The sequence below is a fragment of the Scleropages formosus genome, chromosome 4 (assembly GCF_900964775.1).
Source record: "Scleropages formosus chromosome 4, fSclFor1.1, whole genome shotgun sequence".
Lineage (NCBI taxonomy): Eukaryota > Metazoa > Chordata > Actinopteri > Osteoglossiformes > Osteoglossidae > Scleropages > Scleropages formosus.
Genome location: NC_041809.1, coordinates 9842075 through 9853809, shown reverse-complemented (window position 1 = coordinate 9853809; position 11735 = coordinate 9842075). Strand labels below are relative to the sequence as shown.

Sequence of the window (11735 nt, the reverse complement as noted above, 5' to 3'; positions counted from 1 at the left end):
TTACAGTGTTCCTTTTGCTAACATCAGCCACATCCCTGTTTCTTCACATCCATGAGACTGTAATAAACATTTGTTTTATGCTAGGCATGTGAGATAAAGTGTATGTACATTATAAAAAAAACCATAGAATTTCTATGTAACTGGTGTGGGTTCATAACCTGTTTATTTTTGTGCACTTGTGTGTAAGTCACTTTAAAAGTATTAGTAATACAGAAAAATGCAAATAAACTATTTTATTAAATTATTTAAAGTCCTTCCCATTTGAAAGGAAATATTGCCTATTGATCAAATAATTTCAAATGTATCTACCCAAAAATGTCCCACATACTGTATGGAGAAATAACTGATGAAAAAATACATGTATCCCATGCAATATAATCCACATTGCACTGTATCACAGAACATATGTCAATTTTGTGGGGGGATTTACACAAATTTCAGTTATATTTATCTTGCGAACGGCTCTACTTTGAGGTTAAACGCCACATCTCCAGAGCCACGTCGCTCAGTACTTCCGGCAAGCCGGTCGCGCGACTTCCGTTGAGCTTGCCAGCGAGTTGATGCAATGTAGTGCCGCCTGTACACGTAAGAGCAAGCAAAAAAGGTTTGTTTTATTTCACGCAATGGCGTGTATTAATTTCCGTGCTGCTCGCGTGCGATATTTGTTAAACGCATATCCTCAGCGCTGCCTACGGCGAAAGTATGCGCGTCATCGGAACGATAAATACGGCAAATGCGCAGCTCTATTCGCGCAAGCATTGCTGCACTTTTGGCGTACGCAGGAAGCGTATGTTACGTGAGTGTCGGAACGCGCGGTTGTTGAGCTGTGTAGCGGCGATTGAGGAATTCGCGTAGAAAGAGCTGTTGAATGAGGAAGCGGACCGGCGAGGCGCCCTGCGGAAAGTGCGTACGCGTCTAGTCGGCGGTGTACATGTGGCACGTTGCGCGCTGTTTGTTGCTGTTCAGCGCTTTCGGACTGGCCCGTGTCGAAGAGCCCGATTATTTCAGCCACTGACTGACTCGTGAGTCTAGAATTGCCGCAAAACTGCCACAATTATATTTTCTGGGTTTGTCCAGTGAACGCCAAGGAGGAAGTCGTGAGCTAGTTCACACTTAGTTCTGAGGAGGATTTATTTATTTTTATTATGAACGAAGTCTTTCGATTTAACTAGTAGTCTACTGTGTCCGATCAGGTGCTGGAATCAATGATGAATGAACGCGTGAGGTGAAGGCTGATTTCCCAGCATGCTTTTTGGTGGGACATTACATTTTGTGTTTTTGTGGTCCGATTAGTTGTGTGGTGTTTAAACCCAGCGGGTTTGCATGTTAGTTACTTTTCCTAAGTACTGTCGTCCTGATGTAATATACTGTACCTGTGCTGAGGTGGTAACCGTCATGGGGAAGTCTAGGTTAAATGACATTAATGTATGTGATATGGAAGTCCGTAATTTGATGTGTGTGTTATGTAATAGTGCTGGCTGGTGTTTTCTTCAGATAGAGATTTACAGACCGCTGGAAAAATGTTGACTTTTTGTATTGTTGGTATCTTTATTATTGTTTGTTAAATGATGGTTACACCATTACTTTTAATTACCTTGGCATTTTATAAAATACTGTAATACAATGTACCCTTTTACTCAAGGATGTAGCACTATAAGCTGTACTCCGTATGGTGACCCTTTGTTTGCGTGTGCTTGTTCAAGTTGTTTTTATTGTCATTCCTCTAGCTTGTATACAGTGGAACAAAATGTCGTTTCTCTGGAGAACAGGAGTGCAGAACAATAAATACACAGGACAAAACAAAAAAAAAAGCGCTGTACTGAAGGCAGTTTGTAGTGTATGGAGTCATGCTGGGTTAGCTGTTTGACTGTGCCAGGTGAGCATTGGGAGGCAGCAGGGTGTTGAGTAATCTGACTGCCTCAGGGAAGAAACTGTTGCAGAATCTGCTGGTGGTGGCACGGATGCTCCTGTACTTTCTGCCAGATGGCAAAAGGATGAAAAGTCCATGAGAGGGGTCGTACACAATGCTGGTGGCTTTGCAGATGCAGCGGTTGTTGTATGAGGTGTCGATGGTGGGTAGATGGACTCCAGTGATCTTTTCAGCTGTTCTCATAATTTGCTGTAATGTCTTGCGGTCAGAGCTGTGCTTATCAGTGCTTGTCCTTAACCGTTGTAGTATGCTCTATGTTTGCCCTTCTTTTAGTCAGCGTTGTTGTCTTTCCAAAATTGGACTTCTGTCTATAGTTGAAATAGATGGAATACTCAGAGGCTGATGCAATTGTTTGAAGGTGTTCAATTAAACATAATGTTGAACATCCATGTGTTCAACAGGCTCCACGCACTCTGCCATGCTGCAACGACTCCCTTTGTGCTCCCGCCTCTGGGGGGTGCCCTGGAGCTCTGGGGCCAAGATGCACCCACGCTTCACCAGAGCCGTGTCACAGGCCAAGTGTAAGTGTTTGCCCTGCGAGTCCCTTGCCTAGCTGTGGCAGTTTGGGATGACACCTGAGATTTTGTTGTGTGTTGAACTTGTGACTGAAATAGCTTCATCTCCTGTCCTGCAGTCCCTGTCACACGCTCACCAGGGAAGTCCTTCGCACACCGCAGCGAGCTGAGGCACGCCAAGCGCATCGTCGTCAAGCTGGGCAGCGCTGTAGTAACGCGTGGGGATGAGTGTGGCCTGGCGCTTGGGCGACTCGCATCCATCGTTGAACAGGTGGGCCTTACAGTTGTGCTTTAATCAGAAGGATTCCTGGGAATAGTCGCAAGTAGCTCTGACTTCTAGCACTCTGTCTGGAACTTTAGTTTCTTTGTGCTTTATTTTTTGGACGTTTCTGGGTGTAATGTAATTACAGTTACACGGAGAATGTTTTTTTTCCTGTATTTACATGTCAGGTGGCGATGCTGCAGAATCAGGGCAGGGAAATGCTGATTGTAACCAGCGGTGCAGTGGCGTTCGGGAAGCAGAGGCTAAGGCACGAGATCCTGCTCTCTCAAAGTGTGCGGCAGGCACTGCACTCCGGGCAGAACCAGCTGAAGGAGATGGTGAGCTCAGAGTGGGAGGATCCAGCTCTGCTGATGCTCGATAGAAATAAGTGGCTTTTAAAGATTCCTTCCCTGCTGCCACATTAACACCTTTTATTTTAGCTGATTCTTCAGTGTTTAAAAGTAAAATTACTGTAGCTCTGTTGTTCCTTCTCTCTCCTTTATTATTGCAACATGTTTTCAGTCTAGCAATTTGGAGTAGGTGCAATGATTAAAGGTCAGGGACTTGAACCAGTAGGTGTAGCATATTTGGCACTGAATGCATCTTTCAAAAAAGTTGTCAGGTAAATTCAAATGAATAAAAACACCCTTTCTGAGAAAGGAGTGTATGACTGCTTTGCCATCTGTTGCCCCTTGCAGTCGGTCCCTGTGTTGGAGGCGAGAGCCTGTGCAGCTGCAGGCCAGAGTGGTCTAATGGCTCTGTATGAGGCCATGTTCACCCAGTACAGCACCTGCACAGCCCAGGTAAAAACATGCAACACACAGCAGCCCTGCAGAGAAATCATTCAACTGCTTTGCCTTGTTGAATCATCCCCAGTGACTATAGCAGTGCTCACCTACCTTTGGCCTACCAGCCATACAAAGGGTATGTGGCCCTCGTTGGGTATTAAGTGGGACTTTCTCAGCATAATGACAGCGTAGTGCTTTTCACTTGTAACCGGCAGTGCTCGAGTTTTGTACTTTCACCTTTTGAATAAATCGATCGCCTTAATAATGTGCCATTGATTTCTTGCTGCGCTCTGCAACAAAAAGGTGCTCACCCATTCATTTTACCGTTCCGCTTCCCACTCAGCCGCTCATTCAACTCCCACTTACAGATCTTGGTTACAAACCTGGATTTCCACGATGAGCAGAAGCGGCGGAACTTGAGCAGCACGCTGCTCGAGCTGCTGCGCATGAACATTGTGCCCATCATCAACACCAATGACGCTGTGGTGCCCCCACCAGTGCCCAACAGCGACCTGCAGGGCGTCAATGTGAGTACAGGAGACGGAGCACCAGGGAGGACGTGCTTTGAAGGAGCACATTAGGGGTTCATATGTATCATTTGCACTGTTTTTTGTGTTTGCATACGTATGCAACACACATCTTTTTGCTTTCACATGGAGATTTTTGTCAGTCTTGTCTGATATTATGCACAGACTGCTGGTCAGATGCAATATGAAGGAGCTAGACTTAAAATCGATTTACGAAAAATATCTAGGGGCTAATGTACTGGATGCTTGTTCTGGTTTAAATGGAAAACCACTTTTTAGTCTGGTAAAAATGCCTGTGTCATATTTCTCTTTGATAAAGGATTTTTCCAAATGCAGTGCATCTCCTTACAGTGTGCAGTTAGCACCTGCGTGGCTGAATGTTTTATGAAACGAAGCCATTATCCAACGGGGTACATACCAATTTGTGTGGTCCGGGTACAAGCAGTGTGGTCCTTGTTTTGTGAACAGGCTACATTTAAAGTAGGCCATCCTAGAATAGTGTTCATCCACATGTGTATAGTACATGATATGGGAGACCCCAACACTGATTTGGTCTTGTTTAGGCAAATGAAATATGTTAAAATTTTTACACACACACGAGTACACATTTTAACACTGTTGTACCACTGATTAAGAAATACTTTTATTTGGAAGTATTGGGGGAATATCAGTGGTGCTTTTTCACTGGCACAGTAAAGCAGTGTGTAATGTTGCAAGAGGCATGATGTTTGTTGTCCCACCATAGGTGATCAGCATCAAGGACAATGACAGCTTGGCAGCACGTCTTGCTGTGGAGATGAAGGCGGACCTTCTGATCGCACTCTCCGACGTCCAGGGTACGACGGTTTGTGATTTGTGAAAGAGCTTGTGCGGTCTCGTAAGGCACGTGCTGAAGAGAACACCGCTGGTTGTTGTGTCGCCATGGAGACACATGGGGCAAGGGAATTTGAGAAGAGCTCTTTTCCTATCAGGGGTGCGGTGGGTTTGGCCAGTGCCTGCTGTGTGATGGGTCGGGGGTTTGAACCCTGCTTGGGGTGCCTTGCGATGGCCTTGCACCCTGTGTTGCTGGGTAGGCTCCGACTTGCCACGACTCCACTCGGGACAAGTAATTGTATACATTGGTTGGTTGGTCTTTTCCTATCATTCAGGCCTGTATGACAGCCCCCCGGGGACGGATGATGCCAAGCTTATCGATATTTTCTACCCTGGAGACCAGCAGTCCATCACCTTCGGAAGCAAGTCAAGGGTTGGAATCGGAGGCATGGAGGCAAAGGTTAGTTTAACATGGTATTTAGTAGGCTTGCCTTAGCATACTTACTTAATTCAGGAAGCTAAACACCTGATCACAGGTACAGTTCTAAGTAAAAAGTGCAGTGTGGTCAACCATGTGAAGCCGTCTGGATCAGAAAGGAAAGATCCAGCTATGGTCCTATGTTAAAAAGACTTTTTGCCTGTAGTGCTGCCAGTAGAGGGGACGCAGTGGCACAGCGGGTTTGGCCTGTGCCTGCTCTGGTGGGTCTGGGGTTCGAGTCCCGCTTGGGGTGCCCTGCGACGGACTGGCGTCCCGTCCTGGGTGTGTCCCCTTCCCCCTCCGGCCTTATGCCCTGTGTTACCGGGTTGGGCTCTGGCTCGTCGCGACCCTGCTTGGGACAAGTGGCTTCAGACTGTGTGTGTGTGTGTGTGTGTGTGTGTGTGCTGCCAGTATTTAACAGGAAAGGAATGTTGGTGCTGCTGTTCACGTGTTTGAATATTGTATTAATAATGTTGTAATGTAGTTTAGTTTATAGACTTCAGAAGGCAGATGGATGTCATGTGACCCCTTTGTCTTGTCCACCAAGGTGAAGGCCGCACTGTGGGCACTGCAGGGTGGCACGTCCGTCGTCATTGCTAACGGGACAGACCCCAAGGTCACAGGACATGTCATTACTGACATCGTTGATGGGAAGAAGGTGGGAACTTTCTTCTCAGAGGTTAAGCCTGCCGGTGAGTTCACGGTTTCAGAAACGGTGAAGGAGGATGAATTAGCGATGATATTTGGAGAGGAATATCCTAGTAAGAGGAATAATGTGGTTTTCTGTCTGTGTGCTGCTTGAATCCAGGACCCACTGTGGAGCAGCAGGCTGAAATGGCCAGACAAGGTGGCCGGACCTTGGCCTCTTTACTCCCAGAACAGGTCAGCCCCCACCGCACTCGGGATCCACTTTCATTGGTGGTTCATTCCTTACATTTATGATGTATGCCAGGTGAAATTTTCACATTTAGCTGTTGAACATCTGAATAAGAAAGGTGCCAACTTCTCAGTTCCTCTCGGTTGTAATAAAGATGATCTTTTCTGAGACCACAGAGGGCTGAAATTATTTGCCACCTGGCCGATCTTCTTACGGAGAAGAAGGACGACATCCTGGCTGCCAACAAGAAGGACATGGACCTGGCAGAGAGTTCAGGTAATGGGAAGGGTCCACAGAAACGATCTGGATCAGATAAACTGGGTAACATGCAAGCAGCTTGTCTTAAACTGATCAACGAAAATACCTGATTTGATCATCTTGACCTTTTGTTACCAAATTTCGATTTCTTTCCATCTGCTTTCAGGGCGTCTCTCCCAGCCCCTTTTGAAGAGACTCAGCCTGTCTTCAGCCAAACTCAACAGCCTGGCCATCGGGCTGCGGCAGATCAGTTCGTCGTCGCGCGACAGCGTGGGCCGAGTGCTGCGGCGAACTCGTGTGGCCAACAACCTGGAGCTGGAGCAGATCACGGTGCCCATCGGAGTACTGCTCGTCATCTTCGAGTCCCGCCCCGATTGCCTGCCTCAGGTGAGTAGCGGGAGCAAAGCAGTGAGCCCTGTGGGGGCAAATTAGCGAAGCCGATGCAGCTGGGTGAGCTCTGGCTTCATATCATATTACAACAGGTTCCAAACATTCGTGTTATGCTGGATTTCTGAATAAGAAGGTTGACTTATAACCAGATTCTCTTGATTAAAGTCCCAGGAGGAGCCCTGTATATAACACACATCGGGGCCTTGCGTGACTTTTTCCATTGCATGTCTACAACTATAAATTAGTAAAACTCTAAGCTGTGTTTTTGTGTACTTTGCAGATGCTTTAAATCAAAGTTTTAAAAAAAAAAAAAAAAAAATGCAATCGTTAACCTGTTAATATTTGCCTTACCAGAGACTGTGTGATTGCTCCTCCTCTATTAGCTTGGGCCAAGGCCATTTGACAGACATCGCATCTCTCTCCCCCTCCGGGCATAGGTCTCAGCCCTGGCCATTGCCAGTGGGAACGCACTGCTCTTAAAGGGGGGTAAGGAGGCAGCCAACACTAACCACATCCTTCACCAGTTGACCCAGGAAGCGTTGTCCATCCACGGGGTGAGGGACGCTGTGCAGCTGGTAAGTGGCAGAGGAGGTGCAAGACATTCTCCTTGTTACACATACATCTAGCAGTTAATGGCACATGCTTGGGATGAGAAATCACATCCCAGATTCTGCTGTACTACCCTAGACTGAGGTACTTTACCTAAATGGCACTGCTGACAGATTTAGCTAGTTAAGATTATATTCCTTTGGTTAACTGTTGACTAAGGAACAGCAAATAATGTGCTTACGGTGTTTGCTTAAGGGTGGAGATATGAAACTGTGTATGACCATGGTTGTGTGCGTGGGTGTATGAAGGAGTGAATAGACAAACATCCCGTATGTGTCTTACAATGTTCTGCAGGTGAGCACACGGGAGGAGGTGGAGGACCTGTGCAGGCTGGACAAGATGATAGACCTGATCATCCCCCGTGGCTCGTCCCAGTTGGTGAGGGACATCCAGCGAGCGGCCAAGGGGATCCCCGTGCTGGGCCACAGCGAGGGGATCTGTCACGTCTACATCGATGTAGATGCCAGCATCGACAAGGCCATCAACATCAGTGGGTGCACCGCAGCACGTGAACATGCTTGCCAGAATAAACCAGGCATCGTGTCAGAAATGCACATAATCTACCATAGCTGCGTTCCGAAATGGCCAGTGTTCGCACACACACTGTTTGATACTCTAATGCACATGCCAGAAGGAAGCACCAGTGTCAGTACAGTGACAGCTTGCACTGCTGATTGACGGCTGCATGTATGTGTGTGTGTGTGCTTTCAGTCCGGGACTCGAAATGCGATTACCCAGCAGCCTGCAATGCCATGGAGACCCTGCTGGTGCACAGAGACCTGCTGAGGACGCCGCTTTTCGACCAGATCATTGATATGCTGCGGGTGGAGAAGGTGAACGAAGTCTTTCTCAAAACCACCGAACTGTTTAAATAGCGTAATAATTATTTACAGCTGACAAAGGTTGTGCAATCGCTCTTTAGCTTAAAAACGTAGTTGGTGCTGACAGTTTGTTTCTCAGCGTTTGTAAGCCGAATGTGACGCAGAGGATGCGATGGGCTCTACATGCAGCAGCTTGTGTAAAGCGCGCCGGTTAAAACGGGTATCGGACTAAGTGACTGCACTCAGAATCGTGCGTCTGTATTTCCTCTTGAGTTGTACATTGCTTTGGAGTAACTCATCTGCTAAATGAGTAAAGGTAATGTAAATGTCAGCAACCTGACAGCAGCTGTGAGGGGTGGGATATCCCAGCACTGGGAGCTGTATTGGAGTGCTGCACCTGAGACCGTGTCCCTCATTAACCAAGCAGATACAGTCTGGAGGGAGGCAACAGCGGGGCTTTTCGGACGTGAACAAGATCGCCCCGCCTTCTTTTGAGCCAGGAAGGCTCGTGCACGTACCTGGATCAGCCAGAATGCAACATTGGGTGTGTTAGGGATGGAGTCACACTTTTTGTTTTTCACCATTCTGACTCCCCTGGCAGGAGGATTTCTAGCACAGTGCAATGTAGAAAGCCTGGTAAAGAACCTTCGACCAAGATTTGGTGCTCACCTGTGGCTCCATAGTCCCACGCAGCACACAAAATTCACTAATGTGCAATACAAGCATAAAATAAGAAGTAAAAGTATAATTGTAACAACTTAAACAGTGTAAGTTATTTACCTTGACGTGCAGGAAACAACAGTTTGAGCTCAGAGCTGAAGATATTACGTGAAGGTGGAGGGTAGCGGAGAGACGCCACTTCACTGATGAGCTGGTAGATGGAGGCAGAGGATCATCCACAATTTGTTCACCTTCCCTTTGCTTCTTCTGTCAAGTGGTGTTTGGATAACTGACCTTTTCTTCATAAAATCTTTTTTTTTTTTTTGTTTCCAACAAATACTTCTCAAAGCTCAAGTCGGTGAAAAGTTCATCGTTCAAACGTTCTTAAGTTGCAGAGCGACCATCCACCAAGTGAATTATTTTGCCTGTTGTTGAACATCTGCATTATCAGTTTGACTTTTTCCCTTTTTCGACCATTTATTTCTGCTTCTTTTTTCTTTGGCCATCCAGATTAATACATCCACCTATTATTAATAACCACTTGTTGGAAAAAGGCGTGAGGCAAACCTACACCATGGATGGGTCTCCAGTCCATCAGAGCAGAGCAATAAATCTGTTGGTTGATTAAATATCCGCAACAGCTGTTTTTCTACCCTTGTTCCACAGGTGAAGATCCATGCAGGTCCTAAGTTTGCTTCGTATCTGACCTTCAGCCCGTCCGAGGTCAAGTCCCTGCGCACGGAGTACGGCGACCTCGAGTGCTGCATGGAGGTGGTGGACGGCATGCAGGAGGCTGTGGACCACATCCACAAGTACGGCAGCGCGCACACCGACGTCATCGTCACGGAGAACGGTGAGTCGCTCCTTCGTCCGTCTCCGTGTGCACCGTCGGTCCTCCATACTCTCCGAATGCCTGAACTGCAACGTATTCCTCTCCCATCCACTAGACTACAGGAAGCCAGCTGACCTTCTCTACATTTCCTCTCTGACACTGACTGACAGAAGGCACTTGAGAGGAAATGACCTGTTTGTTTGTTTTTTTTTTTTTTTTTTTGGTCTTCAGTAATTACTGCCGGTTCTTGGAGGGTGCAAAGGACAGGTTCTTTTAGTTGGACACTGCATCCATTTGTTGCCATGTCTTAAGAGCCACTCGCATCAAATGCACTGAGTGATGACCTTGTAATAATGGTGTGGGTATTTTTTTTTTTTTTTTTATTTTTGTTCAGAGGAGACAGCTGAACAGTTCCTGCAGCAGCTGGACAGTGCCTGTGTGTTCTGGAACGCCAGCTCCCGATTCTCAGATGGATACCGCTTTGGTCTCGGTATGGCTCCGCTAGGTCAAGATGTCACTAGCGTGTTCTTCTGCAGCAAGGGGTGTTCAAACACTAACACTGCTGGCCTGTCACTGACCCTCTGCTAAGCCTTCACAGTTTTTCATGCTGCTGCCTTAATTGTGACTTGACGCTGCTCCCCCTGCCCTGACTGTGCACTGTCATCCGACACATAGCCTAGTGGTTAAGGAGCTGCAGCTGTGACTAGTTCTACAAGATGTTGTCCCTGGAGTAGGGCTGTATTACTACAAAAAAAGTTAAATTGAAAACCAAAGTAATCAAAGATGTTTATGGTGATTCAGATGAAGCCATGTACTAAATGAATATCAAATTGTGGACTTTACTACTCCAGGTGCGGAAGTGGGCATCAGCACGGCCAGGATCCACGCCCGGGGCCCAGTGGGTCTGGAGGGCCTGCTTACCACTAAGTGGGTGTTGCGTGGCGACGGGCAGACGGTGGCGGACTTCTCGGAACAGGGCAGCATGAAGTACCTCCATGAAAACATCCCTATTGCACAGAAACTCTTCAGCTCTCCTAGTTACAGCGCCTCCAGCTAAACATCTCCTTGGCAGAGAACTGTTCGTGAACCGCAACCTGCACCCAGACACCATTGCCTACAAGTCCTGCTATAGATGTCCTCTGGCTAAAGATCGAGTATTTAAACATCCGACTAGATCCCATCGTTGGGTAGAATGAGCCATGATGTCTCTGGTCCCTTTAGGTGGATGATTTTCCTTAAGGCTAAAGCCCAAGGATGCAAACATCATGTATGTGGATGTTTACAATCAGAATTACATCTCACTAGTGGTCAACAAGAGATACGCTAAATGTTACTGCCTGGTGTGAAAGTACGGTTCTTTTTTATGTTTCTGTACTTTTTCACCCCTCTGTTAGATTTTATGGCTCCTTTGAAAGATAGGTTCTGGTAGAGGTGTTGATTTACCATGTGTTCTTAAGCAGTGTTGGAGGGGAGGTCTGCGTTCTTCAGCTTTGCAGCAGATTCTCCCAATAAAGGAACTAACATTCCAGAAACGGGCTGCCTTCTGTCAGTCACGGCAGCTGGATCGCGATGCAGATATATATTTTTTGGTTTTATTGTTAAATAAAAATTCGGCTGAATGGTCCTGCCTTTGTAGCGCGTCTTTGTCGGAAATGAATAAAGGTGTGAAAGAAGCGTTCAGGGTTGCGAGTAGAAGAGAGCAGAAGAAGCACCGAGACCAGTTTCTTCCTGCTTTCCTTCTCTTTGCACGGAGTCATAATTCCAGCTGCAGGACACGCGGTCTTTTACTTGCTGGTTACTCGCAGACATAATCCACAACCCTGAAGAACTAATTGTTTTATACAGGTCGAAGCTAACGTGAAGTGCGAACTCTATGAACAAACCAGAAGTTTGCATGAAGATTCCAGGTTGGAATTATGGTCCTGAACTGATGCAGTAAGAATATCTAGTTGTACAAATGGCTAATTAATAGTTC

The 11735-nt window shown here is 46.7% G+C and overlaps 1 protein-coding gene across 3 annotated transcripts; it reads left to right on the top strand.

Moving 5' to 3' along the window:
- Nucleotides 1–534: 534 nt before the first annotated feature.
- On the top strand, nt 535–11403 carry LOC108932698 (delta-1-pyrroline-5-carboxylate synthase-like). Of its 3 annotated transcripts, none has more exons than XM_018749256.2 (18): nt 535–604; nt 2332–2451; nt 2565–2716; nt 2896–3045; nt 3406–3510; nt 3864–4022; nt 4768–4858; nt 5171–5295; nt 5861–6005; nt 6122–6195; nt 6367–6466; nt 6615–6835; nt 7276–7413; nt 7742–7937; nt 8159–8280; nt 9595–9781; nt 10155–10250; nt 10612–11403. In XM_018749256.2, exons 2-18 carry the CDS (start codon nt 2349–2351, stop codon nt 10815–10817), a joined length of 2370 nt encoding a protein of 789 aa, XP_018604772.1. In that variant the 5' UTR covers nt 535–604; nt 2332–2348; the 3' UTR covers nt 10818–11403. The 3 variants fall into 3 exon arrangements, with proteins under 3 accessions (XP_018604772.1, XP_018604773.1, XP_018604771.1); XM_018749257.2 differs by lacking the exon at nt 535–604 and adding an exon at nt 807–903; XM_018749255.2 differs by lacking the exon at nt 535–604 and adding an exon at nt 910–1022.
- The last annotated feature ends 332 nt before the right edge of the window (nt 11404–11735 follow it).